Here is a 16,056-nt window from a genome sequence, read left to right on the forward strand (position 1 = left end):
AGAAATATCCAGGCAGCAGCTTCCAGACAGATGTTCCCATGCATGTGCAGAGAGGACAATATTGAGATAAGCCTGTATTTTGGCAATGGTTTGTTGCTTGTGCAACTTTATGGCGTTCTGGATCGTGTGGGATGGGAGTTCATCTCCCAAGTGTACATAAAGGCAGTTCTGACTGTCACAATGTCAACTCAGAGGATATACAGGGAAACCTCAAGACAGAATGCATTTATAGGCATCTCCTTCTCATTCCTGCCCCCCCTCCCTAATTTTGCTTGTTACAAGGATCCTTAGCTCAGATACTTTGTGTCCGTATTGGAGATAAGTTTGATAATTCCTTCACTCAATTTTCTATTTCCTTGCTTTCAGGGTTACTCTCTATAAGGTAAAGGATGCCCTAGATGTGTAAAATTTTTGGTTAGGAAGGCAAGCTTTGGAACTTTCATTTTTGGTCTGGTTGTTTATCGTTAAATCCTTGTACGTTTCCGAGCACAATTCAAAGTGTTGGTGCTGACCTTTAAAAGACCTAAAGGGCCTCGGCCCAGTACACCTGAAGGAGCCTCTCCACCCCCATCATTCAGCCTGGACACTGAGGTCCAGCACCGAGGGCCTTCTGGCGGTTCCCTCATTGTGAGAAGTGAGGTTACAGGGAACCAGGCAGAGGGACTTCTCGGTAGTGGCTCCCGCCTGTGGAACACCCTCTCATCAGATGTCAAGGAAATAAACAACTATCTGACTTTTAAAAGACATCTGAAGGCAGCCCTGTTTAGGGCAGTTTTTAATGTTTGATGTTTTATCGTGTTTTTAATATTCTGTTGAGAGCTGCCCAGAGTGGCTGAGGAAACCCAGTCAGATGTGTGGGGTATAAATAATAAATTTATTATTATTATTATTATTATTATTATTTCATTCCTTTGCAAAGAAAGTACCAGGGCTGTGTACCTCAGGCCTGATCACCTTTGCATACACAACAAGGCTGTTGTTTTAAAAGTTGGCAATCCAGTTCACACTGGGTTGTAACACAGTTCCCACTGACCCTACAATCTGTTTTAGAAAGGAATCAGGAGTCATGGCTGGCTGTAATGCATTAAAATATAGAACAGCCTTGTTGCCAGAAAGAGAGTTGGGGTGCAAATCCAAGAGGTTTTCTTTCTCTGGAGCAAATGTCATTCTCACGAGAAAGCTGCATTTATCTCAGGGGCCGAAACTGAATGAATGCCATTATGTTTCAGCGAGTCCCTGCTGTCTGGGAGACAGAACTGTAGGAGACACATTTCTATCCTGAAGTTTTCTGCGCCAGCAAAATCCATGTTCAGAACAGGACATAAATACCGCCTGTGTCAGCAGCAGCACTTCACCTTGCCAAAATGTGGAAATTTTTAGGTGAAGGATGTTCATTTCCCCATCGAAGCTGTGCTGTCGCACAAAACTGTCACAAGAGTTCATTTTGCGCAGGGCTCCTTCGTGGCTGCCAGTTCCTTTTTCCAAACTGTTATCTCACACCACTCCACTCTTGCCTAACTGTTATTGCTCTGTAGCCTTGTGCTACGTGCACTGCAGACAGATGAATCTGAGTAAAAGGCAGAGGTGCCGGCTTGGACCCAAGATTTTGGCCAGGGGGGGGGGAGCGTCACATGCCTGTGCTGTCACACACACATACCGTCGCAACTTTTGCGAACATGAACCCGAGACATCCTCAACAATGACGCACCAGGCAGCTTTTGCCTGGCAAATCTAGATGTGAGGCAGGGCAGGGCCTGACAGGGGTGAGAAGACAAGACAAGTTTCAAGGCAAGGTGGGATGGAATTCAGGCTGGAGGACCCTAAGCTCACGCAATGCTCTGGAAACAATGAACTCTGAATTTGCTCCAGCAAGCTGAAATACAGCTCTTATAGGTCTTCTACAGATGAATCCTGAGTCTAGGACAGCAATACCACAACTTTGGATTGGGGTGGGTGGGGACTGAAAGAGGAGTCCTCACAGGCTCATCTGATAGAAGCCTTAGTGGAGCTGGCCCTACTTCAGGTTCGGAGACTTTGCCGGCATCACCTGAGGAACAAAAGGAGAGCAGGGCTGGATCAGGCCAACGGCCTATTGAGTTCAGCATACTGCTCTCACTGCAATGCCTCTCATGGGAAGCACACAAGCTAGGCTAGTTACAGGTAGGTAGCCGTGTTGGTCTGACGCAGTCAAAACAAAATAAAAAAATCCTTCCAGGAGCACCTTGGAGACCAACTAAGTTTGTCATAGGTATGAGCTTTCGTGTGCATGCACACTTCTTCAGATACCAAGCTAGGCTGCAATAGATTTGCTTTGAAGTCACTTCGGCACCAGATGAAAGGGGAATCGCCCCCCACCCGCCCCGCCCTGTATTTTGCGAGGATAAAGGTGAACAACCCTGGTCACTCTTGACTTGGGCGCCTCTCCCAGCGAGGAAGTGCAGCTTGTTCGTCTTTTCCCTCCGCGCTGAGGCCATTTAAGCGCAACCGACAGCTCCCGCGGAGCCCAATTCTGCGCGCGCGCTCCCTGCGCTGAACTGAACCGGTGTCGTCGAGGCGCCTCCTCGGGGAGGCGGCGGAGGCTGCGCTGCCTATGGAGAGCCGAGGGGAGGGCGCAGCCGCCTCCGCCGGCGACATGGCCGCCCTGCACGCCGCCAAGGGAGCGCTGCGAGCGGAGCTGAAGCGTCGCCTGCGAGCCCTGAGCGACGCCGAGAAACTGCGCCAGTCGCGTCTCGTGCGCGGCAAGGTGGGTGAGGGTCAGCAAGCCTGTCTCGGGAAAAAGCACTTTCGGTGGGTTTTTTTCTCTCCCCGCCCGCGGCCAGAAGTTTCCCCAGAGGCGGCGGCCAAGTCTTCTTTGTGGCCATCGAGGCTCTTTTGCCCTCTTCCCACGCGACGCTGGTTCACGTGCAATTAGAAAAACGAAGCGGGGGGGGGGGGGGGAAGCACCTTTCTCCACGGAACGGCGCGCGCGGCTGTTCGGGAAGCGCAGCGCGTGCGCCCTCGTCCCCCCACCCCCGCGCGCGGCTGTTTAAGATAGAGGCAGAGCGAAAGTGAGAGTGTGAAGTTCTGTCTCCCGGCTGGGGAGGGGGAAATTCCCTCCCACCCAGAGAAAAACAAAACCCCCTCCTTGGGTTGAATGAGTGCGCGTAAGGTGACGTAAGGGAGCGGCCCGCACGTGGAAAGGGGCGGACGCGGATATGCCGCTGGAGAGGGTGGGAGGTGAGTGTTTTATTCGGAAGTGAGGTCGGTCCTGCGTCAACCCCCGGAAACGTGTGCCTGGTGAGCCCCTGCGCATACGCAGGCCCCTTCGGAAGTGAGATGTCCCGTTGAGTTCATTGTGGCTTCTTTCACCCCCCCCCCAAATGGATTGCGTGTGTTTATGGAACTGGGTTTTGTTTTTTGTTTTATATTAAAAAAACCTATTGCTTTTGTTTGTTTGTGTATTCCTTTGAGGGGATGCTGTGCAAACCGCTTTGTGGCCATCGATGGTGAAAAGGTGCTTATAAATGTTGGAAATAAATGCAGAACTAAATGGGTTTAGGGACTGCAAGCCTTACACTTTAGTTTAAAAGATGGAGAGGGGCTGAGGGCTGAAACTTTTCTGGAGGCTGGCAACCTTTTTTCTTCCCATATGTGGTGAGATTGGGTAGAATTCAGCAGTTGAGGGAGATGCACTTTGTGTATGCTCAGAGGCAGCCTCTACTTTATTGACACTTCATGGATTCATAGGGCGGAACATAATACATAAAAAGCAAATCTTTGAGCACTGCTAATGCAAAGTAAGCGGCTTCACTTTTGTGCAGTATCCATCAATTCTGTCATGCCATTCATCATTAATAACCTTCTGTTTCCACTTCACTCCATTCTCAGAGACTGAAACTTCTGTTTCCATAATATTTTGAGATGAGTGAAAATGTCATAGGAATGGAATGTGTTAGTTCTGTGACCTTATACTGGACCCAGCATGAGCATCAAATAAGGACATTGGAAGCTGCCCTGTACTGAGTCAGAGAAATGGTCCATTTACTGTAACTCGAAGCGCCTTGAGAGTTTCAGTCAGGGCAAATTTCTCACATGGGAGAGACCCCTGCTTGAACTCCTGGAGAGCTGCTAGGAGTCATCGTAGGTAAAAGTAAAGGTAAAGGACCCCTGGACGGCTAAGTCCAGTCAAAGGCGACTGAGGTGCGGCGCCCATCTCACTTCAGGCTGAGGGAGCTGGCATTTATCCACAGACAGCTTTCCAGGTCATATGGCCAGCATGACTAAACCACTTCTGGTGTGACGGAACACCATGATGGAAACTAGAGCGCACAGAAACGCCGCTTACCTTCCTGCCGCAGTGGTACCTATTTATCTACTTGCACTGGTGTGCTTTCGAACTGCTAGGTTGGCAGGAGCTGGGACAGAGCAATGGGAGCTCACCCCGCCGTGTGGATTCGAACCGCCAACCTTCCAATCGGCAAGCCCAGGCGGCTTGGTTTAGACCACAGTGCCACCCGCTCCCTATATGTCACAGTGGCCGGAGTGGGCTACTTCAGAGTAACGACGCTACGCAGCTCTGCATTTTATTCTTTTATTGGTGCTGCGTATTTACAGTGCTGAAGTCATTGCTATTTACACGGAGTGATGTGGTCAGTCGGTTCCAGAACCTCCGAATGGCTTTTGGCGCGTCTTTCTCCAACACAAAAGCTTTGGCAGACCCATCCTCTTTCCCCTCCTCTTTCTGCGTAATTCCGGAGTTGGGGGGATGGGTCTCCCCCCCTTATTCGCCCCTTCCTGTCCCACCTGGGACCCTGGCTCCTCTACCTTGCCTGAGCCTCGGACACGACTTCCTGCTTCCCCATTGGAATCGGAACTCTCTCTGCTTTCCCCTGTGCTCGGGGATGGGCTTGAACTCAGGAGGGGAGGGACTTCGCGATATCCCCTGTCCCTCACATCCACCCCCCTCCCAAGCTCTCCTTCACCCCTCCCCAGGTCCCCCCCAGGTGTCGGTGACGACTGGAAGCCTAAGAACTCAGTGCTTTCCGAGCCCGTTGGTGTGAACACCTCCCCCCAGTCCTGCGAGCCCCCCCCTTCCGCCTGGGAGGACGGGAATCCCAAAAAGTCCGTGGCGTCAGAGCTGGTAGGGGTAAAAACGTTCTGCCAATCTGCTCCTTCCTCTGACTGGGTGGATCTCGGTGACACCCATACCTCATCCTCTGGTTCCTCAAACTCCGCTTCCCAGCGCCATGGTGAACTGCTCTCCCGTGCTTCCTCCCCCTCCCCCTCCCTTTCCATGTGCCAGGGCTTGGGTCTATGGGGAAAGAGGGCGTGAAATTCTTCTACCAGGAATTCCTCCTGTATCTGAGTGGCTGGAACCCATTCATTCTGGGACGGTGGAGCATCCTCCCATGCCATGAGGTACTCCAGGCCCCCCACCCCCCTCCTTGAGTCCAGGATGGCCGTGGCCTCATTGAGTTGCTCCCTGCCTTCTCTCTCCCCCCCTCCCTCAGGGGTTTGTTCGCTGCCTCGGAGCCTGCTGCTTTCCCTGTATGGCGACAGCAGCGATCTATGAAACACTGGGTGCACCCTCATGTCCTCTGGCAGTGCCAGCCTGTATGCCACCGGGTTGACCTGTTGCGTGACCGTGAAGGGGCCCAACCTTCTGGGCGCCAGCTTTTTGCACCTCCCTCTGATGGGAAGGCCCTCCGAGGACAACCAAACTTTGTCCCCCACCCTAATGACCTCCCCCGGTCGCCTGTGGCGATCTGCCCCCTTCTTGTACGCTTCCTTGGCTCTCTCCAAGTGTTCTCTGAGTTGCTGGTGCACCGTCTCCAGTTCCTCTGCCCAATCCTCAGCCTGTGGGCCCTCCTCCCCCTCCCTCTCTGGGAAAGATCTGAGGTCGCGCCCGTAATTGGCCTTAAAGGGCGACACCCCTGTGGAGACGTGCACCGCATTGTTGTAGGCAAATTCTGCCAGTGGCAGGCGATTCACCCAGTCCGTTTGCCGCTGGCTGACGTAGCATCTCAGGTACTGCTGCAGAATGGCGTTGACCCTCTCCGCCTGTCCATTGGTCTGCGGGTGTCTAGCTGTCGACAAGCTGACCTCCACCTGCAGGAGGTTCATGAGCCGCCGCCAGAACCTGGAAACAAATTGGCGGCCACGATCCGAAATAACCCTTAAAGGTAATCCATGCAGTCTGAATACGTGATCCACAAACAGTTTGGCTGTCTCTTCTGCAGAGACCGCCCTGGCACACGGTATAAAGTGGCACATTTTGGACATGAGGTCCACCACCACCAACACTGCGGTCTTGCCCCTGGAAGAAGGCAGATCTGTGATGAAGTCCATGGACACCACTTCCCACGGCCTGTGTGGCGTGGCTAAGGGCTCCAGCAATCCCGGTGGCGCTGCTCTTACCACCTTTGCCCGCTGGCAGGTGTCACAGCCCCGTACATAGTCTCGAACATCTTCCCGCACCCCTGGCCACCAGAAGTGTCTCATGACTAGGTGAGCGGTTTTGTCCCTCCCAAAATGACCCGCCGTTGGGTTGTCGTGCATCTGCTTGAGGACCGTACGTCTAAGCTGGGTGGTGGGCAGGTACAGTGCACCCTTGTAGAAAAGCAGCCCCCTGCGTTTTGCAAAGTCTTTTGCCTGCTCCCCCCCCCTCTCAGTTCTCTGAAGATGCGGTTGGCAAATTCATCCGCTGCCGTCAGTGCTGTGAGTTCTGCCTCGCTCACCACTGCTGCTCCGCAGGACCATGCTGACGGGGGGAAAATGTGCCTGGGTGCCGGTGGCGCCTCCTCCTCCATGTACTCTGGCTTGCGGGAGAGGGCATCCGCCCTGACATTCTGCTCTCCCGGGATGTAGTGTATGGAGAAGTTGAAGTTCGAGAAGAACTCTGCCCACCGTATCTGCCGCTGGTTGAGCACCCTGGCAGTTCTCCAGAACTCCAGGTTCTTGTGGTCTGTGCACACCTGGATGGGGTGCTTGGCGCCCACCAGGAAGTGTCTCCAGTGCTGGAACGCAGCGTGGATCGCAAGAAGTTCCCGATCAAACACCGTGTAGTTTCGCTCTGGCTGGGTCAACTTCCTGGAGAAGAAGGCACAAGGTCTCCACTCTCTGTTGGCGTCCAGTTGCAACAAAATGGCGCCCACAGCTTTATCAGAAGCATCTGTCTCCACGCGTAGGGGCGCGTCCTGAACCACGTGGAACAGGTTCTGGTCTGAGGCGGACACCCTCTTGAGGCTTTCGAACGCTGCTTGCGCCTCAGGTGTCCACCTGAACTTCTGTTTGCCTCTCAGGCAGTCAGTGATGGGAGCCGTAACGCGAGAGAAGTTCTTGATGAACTTCCTGTAGAAGTTGGCGAAGCCTAGTAGGCGTTGGGCATCTTTGCGCGTCCTGGGGCTGTGCCAGTCCAGGATGGCCTGCACCTTGTCCTTGTCCATCGCCAGCCCCTTGTCTGACAGCTTGTAGCCCAGGAAGTCCACCTCCTTGGTGTGAAACTTGCACTTCTCCAGCTTCACATACAGGTGGTTCTCCTTCAGGCGCTGCAACACCTCCCTGACATCTTTCACATGCTGCACTGGGTCATCGGAATAGATAAGGATGTCATCCAGGAAGACCAAGCATTTCCTGAAGAGGAGGGACCCCAGGACGTGGTGCATGAAGGCCTGGAAGCATGCTGAGCCCCCTTGCAACCCGAAGGGCATCACCAGATATTCAAAAGAGCCCAGAGGCGTGAACATCGTGGTTTTCCATTCATCGCCTTCCCGGATCCTGATCAAGTTGTACGCCCCCCTCAGGTCTAGCTTGGTGAAAATCTTGCCCCTGCGTGCCGCTGTCAGGAGATCATCCACTCTGGGCATGGGGAAAGCCACTGGCTCTGTCACTGAATTCAGCCGTCTAAAATCCACCACAAGACGGCGCTGTTGCGTGTCTTTCTTGTCCACCCAGAAGACTGGGCTGCCCCCTGCTGCCTTGCTTTCTCTGATGAACCCCCGCTTGAGGTTCTTGTCGATGAAAGCGCGCAGATCCTCCAGTTCCTGGTCTGACATGGCGTACAGCTTGGCTGGGGGTATAGTTGCCCCTGGCACCAGGTTGATCTGGCAGTCAAAAGGCCTGTGTGGGGGTAGGTGGTCGGACTCCGCTTCGCTGAAGACCTCCTGCAGGTCCCAGTACGGCTTGGGTATCGCCTCACCCCCTTTGACGTGCATGGTGGCCACCGTGGCTATCGGAGGCCCCTCCCCTGGTTGGTGCTGCATGCAATGTTCCAGGCAAAAGTCCGATCCAAAAGTGATGCATCTCTGGTGCCAACTGATGGAGGGGTCGTGGCGCGCCAGCCAGCTCATGCCCAAGACGATGGGGGGGTCTGAGATGGTGGTGACGTTGAATGCCAGTGTCTCTGAGTGCCTTCCCACCGTCATTTTCATGGGGGGGGGTTTGATGAGTGATGGCCCCTCCCAGCAGCTCTCTGCCGTCAATGGTCGCCACGTGCAGAGGAAAATCCAGCTGCAGAAGCTGGATCTGGTGCTCTTCTGCAAAGTTTCTCGAGAAGAAGTTCGCTGACGCCCCACTGTCAATTAGGGCGAGGACCGTCAGGGGATAGCCATTTGGGAGCGTGAGCGTCACTTCTAGAACCACTCCTGCTCTGGGAGGGGTGGGCTGGCTCTGCTCCTCTCTGTGCGGGTGGGTGGGCTGGGGCTGTTGTCTGCTGACTGTGCCTGGCTGCTGCCCCTTGTCTCCTGCAGCCAGGCTTTCCCGTTTCCCTGCTGTGGTGCTGCGGCAGTGGGGGAGGGCACAACCGTTCCCGCCTTTCCTTGCCACTCCCTGCGATGTGGGCAGTCTCTGACGAGATGCTGGGGGGAGTTGCAGAGAAAGCAATTCCCACCCCTTCCCTCCTTGCGTCTTGGCGCCGCTGGGGTTTGAAAAGCCCGCGCGCGCGCGCTATCAATCTGCATGGGTTCCTGGTCCTGGTTGGCCCCAGGCGTGGCTTGAAAGGGTTGTTGGGGGAGTGGCTTCTCCTGCGACCGTGGGAACCAAGCCCGCTTTGCACGCGTTGCTTGCTTGTCGCTCCACCGGGATTCCTGTCTCACCCCCACCGCCAGAGCCGCTTTGCTCAGCTGATCCATATTACTGGGCTTTGGACCTCTCGAGAGCTCATCCTTCACCTCCTCATGCAACCCCAAGTAGAACGCCGTTTACATTGGGGGTGACTCTAGTTCCCACCCCAATCTGTGCACCAGCATGGTGAATTTCGCCCAATACGCGCGAACTGTCATATTTCCTTGGCGTAAATTATGAAGTTCCTCCTTAGTCTGGTCCATATGACTATCGGACGAATACATCGTTTTCAAACCTTCTAGAAATAGTTTGACATTCTTCATGCAAGGATTCTTTGTTGCGATTAACGGTCTTAGCCACTCCCTGGCTGCCCCGGTAAGGTGCTCCACAATAAACGCTACCCTGTGCTCATCATCAGGGAACTCATCGTGGTGCAGCTCAAGAGCATACACAATCTCAGTCTCAAAGCCCTGATATTCCCTCGGGTCTCCATTGAACTTGCTTACTAGGGTCCCGGCTCTCCTTCCTGGCAGCACTTGGACTTGGGGTGCCCCTCCCGCCTTGTTTTTCTCTGCATCCAGCTTGTTTCGGAGGTCTACCGCCACCGCCCTTAATTCCTGCTCTCTTTCCTGTAGCGCTCTCACCTGTTCCGCAAGTTGTAGCCGGTCGTCCTGGACCTTCTTAGTCTCTTCTTTAGCTGCCTTCAATTCCCCCTGCGCCTGCACCGACAGCTGCTGCAGTTCTTGCTGGGCTTGCTCCGCGATCTGCCGCCATCTCTCCGCCTCTGACACGCTCATCCCGGCAACTCCAAAGTAGCCCAAAAAAAGGATTCGGAGGTTGCTGTCACAGTGGCCGGAGTGGGCTACTTCAGAGTAACGACGCTACGCAGCTCTGCATTTTATTCTTTTATTGGTGCTGCGTATTTACAGTGCTGAAGTCATTTCTATTTACACGGAGTGATGTGGTCAGTCGGTTCCAGAACCTCCGAATGGCTTTTGGCGCGTCTTTCTCCAACACAAAAGCTTTGGCAGACCCATCCTCTTTCCCCTCCTCTTTCTGCGTAATTCCGGAGTTGGGGGGATGGGTCTCCCCCCCTTATTCGCCCCTTCCTGTCCCACCTGGGACCCTGGCTCCTCTACCTTGCCTGAGCCTCGGACACGACTTCCTGCTTCCCCATTGGAATCGGAACTCTCTCTGCTTTCCCCTGTGCTCGGGGATGGGCTTGAACTCAGGAGGGGAGGGACTTCGCGATATCCCCTGTCCCTCACACTATATGTTCCACTGATTTGCTTCTATATAAGGCTCCTTATTTTCCTGTATCGCTGATGGCATGTGGTGCCAGTGTTGATGCTTACGGTATCCGGGGACTGAGGGATACGAACCATAGGATGCATATCTTCTGAGCCTTCCCCCCTCCTCCCGGCATGAGTCCCCAGATGCTGTGTGTGCCTTAATTAGTATCAGACGGGAAGTGCTTTTTTCCCCCTTCCTAATTTATCACACCTCCATCACTTCTTCAGCTGTGTGCGGGGCAGAGCTGTTAAATGATTAAAAGTATTATGGAAGGGAGGCTGGGGACGTGCGTTGTAAGTTGCATATCCACTGATCCACATTCCCAACCCACAACAAAACCCAAAGCACCTTTCCTTACACTGTAGCCTGCTCAGGTTTGGGGCCAGATGAACCAAGTCCTTCTCATGAAGTTCCTAAACCTCACTAATGGTTGCTGAACGGTCTTGTGCTAAGTAAGGGATGGCTGAATAGTTTGTCTCCTGTGTAATTCCTTGCAAGCCCCCCTGACTTCTATAATAACGTGGGAATCCTTATCTCCCAACAAATCAAAGCCAGTTATTAAAACATCTCTGTTTCTTGTACACCGTGAGTGAAGTTAGGAGCCCTGCTCCATCCGATGAGAATTAACCTTTCATCTTCATCTGGCTTTTCAGTACCCTGAAATGTAACAAGATGCTGCCAGTCAGTGCCTAAACAAGATGTATTTGAGTAAAAGATGGGGGGGGGGAGAGATGATAGAAGCCCGCCACTGAAATGCCAGAAAACAAAAAGGAGGTGGAGAGAAAATGTATTTATTCGAATGAATACTCATTTGACAAAGGTCTTTTTTTCTTTTTTAAAGATTTTTATTAAAGTATGAGAATTTTTACATACATTATATTCTCTCCTTCTAATTTTTAATTTCCCGTACCGTTTTTCCTTTCCTTTTCTTTCCCTTCCCTCCCCCTCCCCCACCCATAATCCATTGGAAGGGTTCAAACAGTTGTCCTCAGCCACGGGCACAATGTCTTTAATTTCCACTGAATGTCTTCTGATCCAGTACTGTAGTTGTTATCCATTGAAGATAGGGGTTCCATCTGGTCCTTATAATAGTAGACTTGGCCCTCCCATGTTATTATTTCCTGTGACGTTACTGCCACAATGTCTGACTGAATAAATTCAAACAAATAATTAGTCCAGACCTCTACTGTCCATTTTTCTCTATCTTTCCAACCCAAAGCTATTGTTGCCTTTCCTGCTAGTATCATTGCTTTGAAGGTGTGCTGGTCACCTTTCTCTACGGCCGTGTTTCCTAATAAACCCATTGACATAATTGACAAAGGTCTTCATTTGAAATGAGAGTAGCTGTACTGGGTTGACCTCACCACAGGCGTTTAATTAGCCACTGGGTGGCTTTCCTTGCTGAAAGTTTCCTTTTGTGACTGAAGTCCTGCTGGTTTGCATGCTCTGATTCGGCAATAACAGCCATTTCCTGATCCAGAAAAGCAAGCCGATTCCTTTTTTTCTTGCTTGCTTTTGGTAAACTGCTGTACAGTTTCCTGTGTTGTTCACACTGCTGTGGGGTTGTGGAAGTTTCCACTGTGGGTGTCTTCTCTGACTTTAAATAAGATCTCTGTGTCTCCCAGGGGTAGTGGGAGTGAGGCCAGAGCACATCAAAGTACATTTAATTTAAATGCAAATATAGTGGGAAATTTGCAAATTTTAAAATAACCTATTGCCTGATGTCGAAGCTTGGTTGGGAGGGAAAGGTTTGGTATCAGGAAAGGAGATCAGGTTTCTAGGCCAGTTTAAACCTGGCAATGGCCCAGGGCAGAAGTAATTCTGGACTTCTCTAAACTGGGCCAGACCTATCATTAGGTAGGGGGAATGCGACTGATTTGGGGTGTTGTGAAATGACAGCAAATCCTTCACAGAATCACAGATTTGTAGAGTTGGAAGGGACCACGGGGCAATCTGGTCAAAACCATGACCCTGAGATTAAGAGTCTCATGCTGTACTGACTCACTTGTTTGTTTAATTTCATATTTCATATCGCATTGTATTTTCACTCCCAGGGATGGAGAGGGGCTTGTGGGCCATTCAGTCTCAGGTGCCTTTGATATTCTGCGGGGAGCATAGTTTTTTCTTCCCTCTTGGGCAGCAGAATGTCTTCAGTTAGCTCTGCATCTAAGCCATGGCTTGCTCTAGAGCAGGGGTCCCCAGACTTACCGCGCGGTGGGCCGGAGGGCAGGGGAGTGCGCGCGCAGCGGGCCGGAGGGCGGGGGAGTGCGCGCCCGTGCGCATGCGCACACGCACACGGGCGGGAAAAAATCACCAAAAATCGCTTGTGCGCATGCGTATGGGCCTCCCCCGACCCGGAAGTGCACCAGAAATGACCTCTTCCAGGTCGGGAGAGGCCCATACGCATGCGCACAAAGGATTTTCGGCGATTTTTTGCCGATTTTTTAGATCGTCGCTGCGCCGCGTGCCGTGAGAGCGGGCGGCGGCAGCGGGCGGCGGGGGTCGTCGCGGGCCGGATTGGAAGGCCGATTGGGCCGCATCCGGCCCGGGGGCCGTAGTTTGGGGACCCCTGCTCTAGAGTGATCTCTCTCCCCTCCCCTCCCCCCGCCCCACCTTCCTGGTGTCAACCACAGCTCCATATTGCATTGCACCAGTCTAAACCATGCTTAATGCAAACCATGGACCCCTTGGTCTGAGGTGGGTCTGCAAACTATGGTGATCCTGCCATGTTGTTTGTAGAAACCATGGTTTGCATTGGCATGCATGCAATGCAAAACTGTGATCGGCACCAGGAAGAGGAACGTTCTCTCCAAAGAGGTGGGGTGAGAAGGGAATACATTTTCACAAGACTGGCTCTTGATTTGCAGGTCATGGGGGTTGTATCAAAATTCTACTCAGAGTAGACCCGTTGAAATTAATGGATCAAAGTTAGTCATGCCCATTATGTTCAACAGGTTTGCTCTGAATAGGACCAGCATTGGATAGAACCCATTGTTTGTAGGGAGATAGTTCTAAGTGGTGGGATTCCAAACTTGGATGACGTTAAATCTAATCTGGAGAGCGGCCTGATCATGCCCAGTGTTGTGTCATCTCTGAGCCCAAGAAGATCTGCCCCTTTGCAGTACTTGTTTGCCAGGAAAAAAAAGCATACCCTCAATTTTTGGTTCCTTGAAAGAACAGAAGCATGCAGACATCAATAATGAAATAAAATGCAGTATTGACAACAGTCTTGCGTAGCACCTTGTAAATAAATGGGTGTAATGTTCACATATATCAGTTTAAAATATATATTTATATCCTGCCTTTCCGGCTTGCAGTAGGTTGTGAGCCACTTGAGGCAGCTAACGAGATTTCAGATTAAAACAATCACACGGTATATACAACCGTCAGGCCAATAACACAACAAATAAACTTGGTTGTACGAGGATGATTTAAGAGCCAGTTGACCCATAAACCTGTTGGAATAAAACATGTTTTAGTTTGGCGTCTTCAAGCCTTCAGGGAAGGGGGCAAAGAGCTCCAGAGCCTAACAGCGGCACAAATTCTTCAGAAACCATGTAAAGATTGGCAAATATTATGACTGAACTAGCTGATATTTAGTATGCCTATGGTGTTTTCCTGAGTACTCAAGGGATTTCATCTACATTATTTTCATGATCCTAATAACAGTTTTGCTTGCATTACGCCCACATTACAGAGAGTGTCTTGCCTCAGGTCATCCAAGTGAAGCTCAAAGAGGCGCAGGGATCTCTCTACAGGGACTCCCGGCTCAGTTTTCAGATTGAGTTCATGCTTGTAACTATTATGGTTGCATCGAGTCCCGCTGCAGAGATAAGGAAACTCCACAGCCCCAAATGAGAAAGCCTCTGAAAATAATCCCGTTTCTTAATCGTGTTTACCAGATGGCACTGCTCCCTGCGGAGAAGCTGTCAGAAGCTAAACACTTGGGGGAATTTGAGGGGTTCAAGAGTGGCTGGTGTGTTTGGGTGTGTGTGTGTAAGTTTTAGGGGCGAATGAAATTTGTTGCCCAGGAGAACCCAAATACCTGCCTTGTTCCCTAGCAGGTATGTTAAGAAGAGGGCTGCTGGATCAGACCAAAGGTCCACCTGGTGCAGCCTCCTCTTCTCAATCTGGATGCCATTGCTGATTTACATTAGATAAATGGGAGTTCTTGTTGTTATACACACCAATAAGAATCAGACAAATCAACTCAGGCCATTCAATAACGAGAATAATCCCTATTAACAAACCAATTGTGAACATAGAAAACAAAATTACATGCAACCTTACAATTTCTGTAATAAACTTAAAGTTTAAATAATAGTCGGAAAATTTCTCAGTTCAATGGTATCTAATTGAATAGGTTCCATTAAAGAGTCTTTTGACGCAAAATATCAATACAGTAGTACCTCGACTTACGAAGGCGATCCATTCCGTGGCGCTCTTTGTAAGTCGAATTCTTCGGTTGTTGAAGCATCCGTTTTGCGCATGCGCGAAGCACGATTTTGTGCTTCTGCGCATGCGCCGACCACACATGCCACTTCTGCGCAGGCGCAGAATGTGCGCACGACGAAAAGACTTCCGGGTTTGCCGACTTCGGAAGTCGAAACCTTCGGAAGTTGAGTCATTAGGATGTTGAGGTACCACTGTACGGTGTTTGGTGTAGAAGTCTTTTAAAGTCAGATAGAGACCACAATAATCCGAAGTCAGAATATATCAATACCGTGTTTGATGTAGAAATCTTCTAAAATAAGGTAGCGTCCATAATAATCCAAAGTCAGAAGCCAGGACAGGGCCCTGTTTCGGTGTCTTAAACCTTCGTCAGCTAAGTTTAATGAGGTCAATGTGTACCCAATTGTTCTCTGTATACTGTGCTGCTAGGCATTAGAAGAAGCTTCCTAACAGTAGGAGTTGTTTGGCAGTAATCCAAAAGTGATAGACTCTTTTTTATTGAAGATATTTTAAGCAGAGACTGGAAGCCATCTTAGTACTTGCATCCTATGTTGCAGATCCTGCTCTGAGCAGGGGGCTTGACTAGATGACCGCTAAGGTCCCTTCTGCCCCCTTATTTATATAAATTTATTTATTTGGTTTTCATATTAAAATTTTACAGTCTCATATCCAACACAGAGCATAGAAACAAGATTCCAGAGAATTTCCTGGACTTCCCTCCTCCCCTTTGTGGGTCCTATTGTTAATCATTTCCTCCTGCATCTTTTATAATAATCCAAATCTTCCGAATCATTTCCTCCTGCATCTTTTATAATAATCCAAATATTCCAAAATTCACCATTAAACTAGAAGTGTTATTCCAATCCTCCTAACGATTTTAACTGTTTACAATGGTTTTTATGGTAACTTATAAGACTCCTTGGAAAAGACCTTGATGGGAAAGATTGAGGGCGCAAGGAGAAGGGGACGACAGAGGACGAGATGGTTGGACAGTGTTCTCGAAGCTACGAACATGAGTTTGACCAAACTGCGGGAGGCAGTGCAAGACAGGAGTGCCTGGCGTGCTCTGGTCCATGGGGTCACAAAGAATCGGACACGACTAAATGACTAAACAACAACAACATAATTTCCCCCATTCCTTATTAAAATTTAGGTCCTCCTGATTTCTGATTCTTTTGATCATTTTGGACATTTTGGCACAATCCATCAACTTGATCTGCCATTCTTCTCTGGTAGGGACTTTATCTTCTTTCCATCTTTGGGCCAATAACA

General features: G+C 50.8%; 1 protein-coding gene across 4 annotated transcripts in view; it reads left to right on the forward strand.

Annotated features, from left to right (window-relative positions):
• The first annotated feature begins 1,682 nt into the window (after positions 1 to 1,682).
• Positions 1,683 to 16,056, forward strand: part of MTHFS (methenyltetrahydrofolate synthetase) — a 45,321-nt gene continuing 30,947 nt past the window's right edge. For 2 of the 4 annotated variants that reach the window (XM_060282983.1, XM_035131517.2), the window contains exon 1: positions 2,377 to 2,743. In XM_060282983.1, the coding sequence (XP_060138966.1) occupies positions 2,591 to 2,743 (153 nt within the window). In that variant the 5' untranslated portion in view covers positions 2,377 to 2,590. Of the gene's footprint in view, positions 2,161 to 2,376; positions 2,788 to 16,056 lie in introns of those variants that run through there. The other 2 variants (XM_060282984.1, XM_060282985.1) reach the window with 2 other exon arrangements.

This window comes from Zootoca vivipara, chromosome 14 (assembly GCF_963506605.1).
Source record: "Zootoca vivipara chromosome 14, rZooViv1.1, whole genome shotgun sequence".
NCBI classification, from domain to species: domain Eukaryota; kingdom Metazoa; phylum Chordata; class Lepidosauria; order Squamata; family Lacertidae; genus Zootoca; species Zootoca vivipara.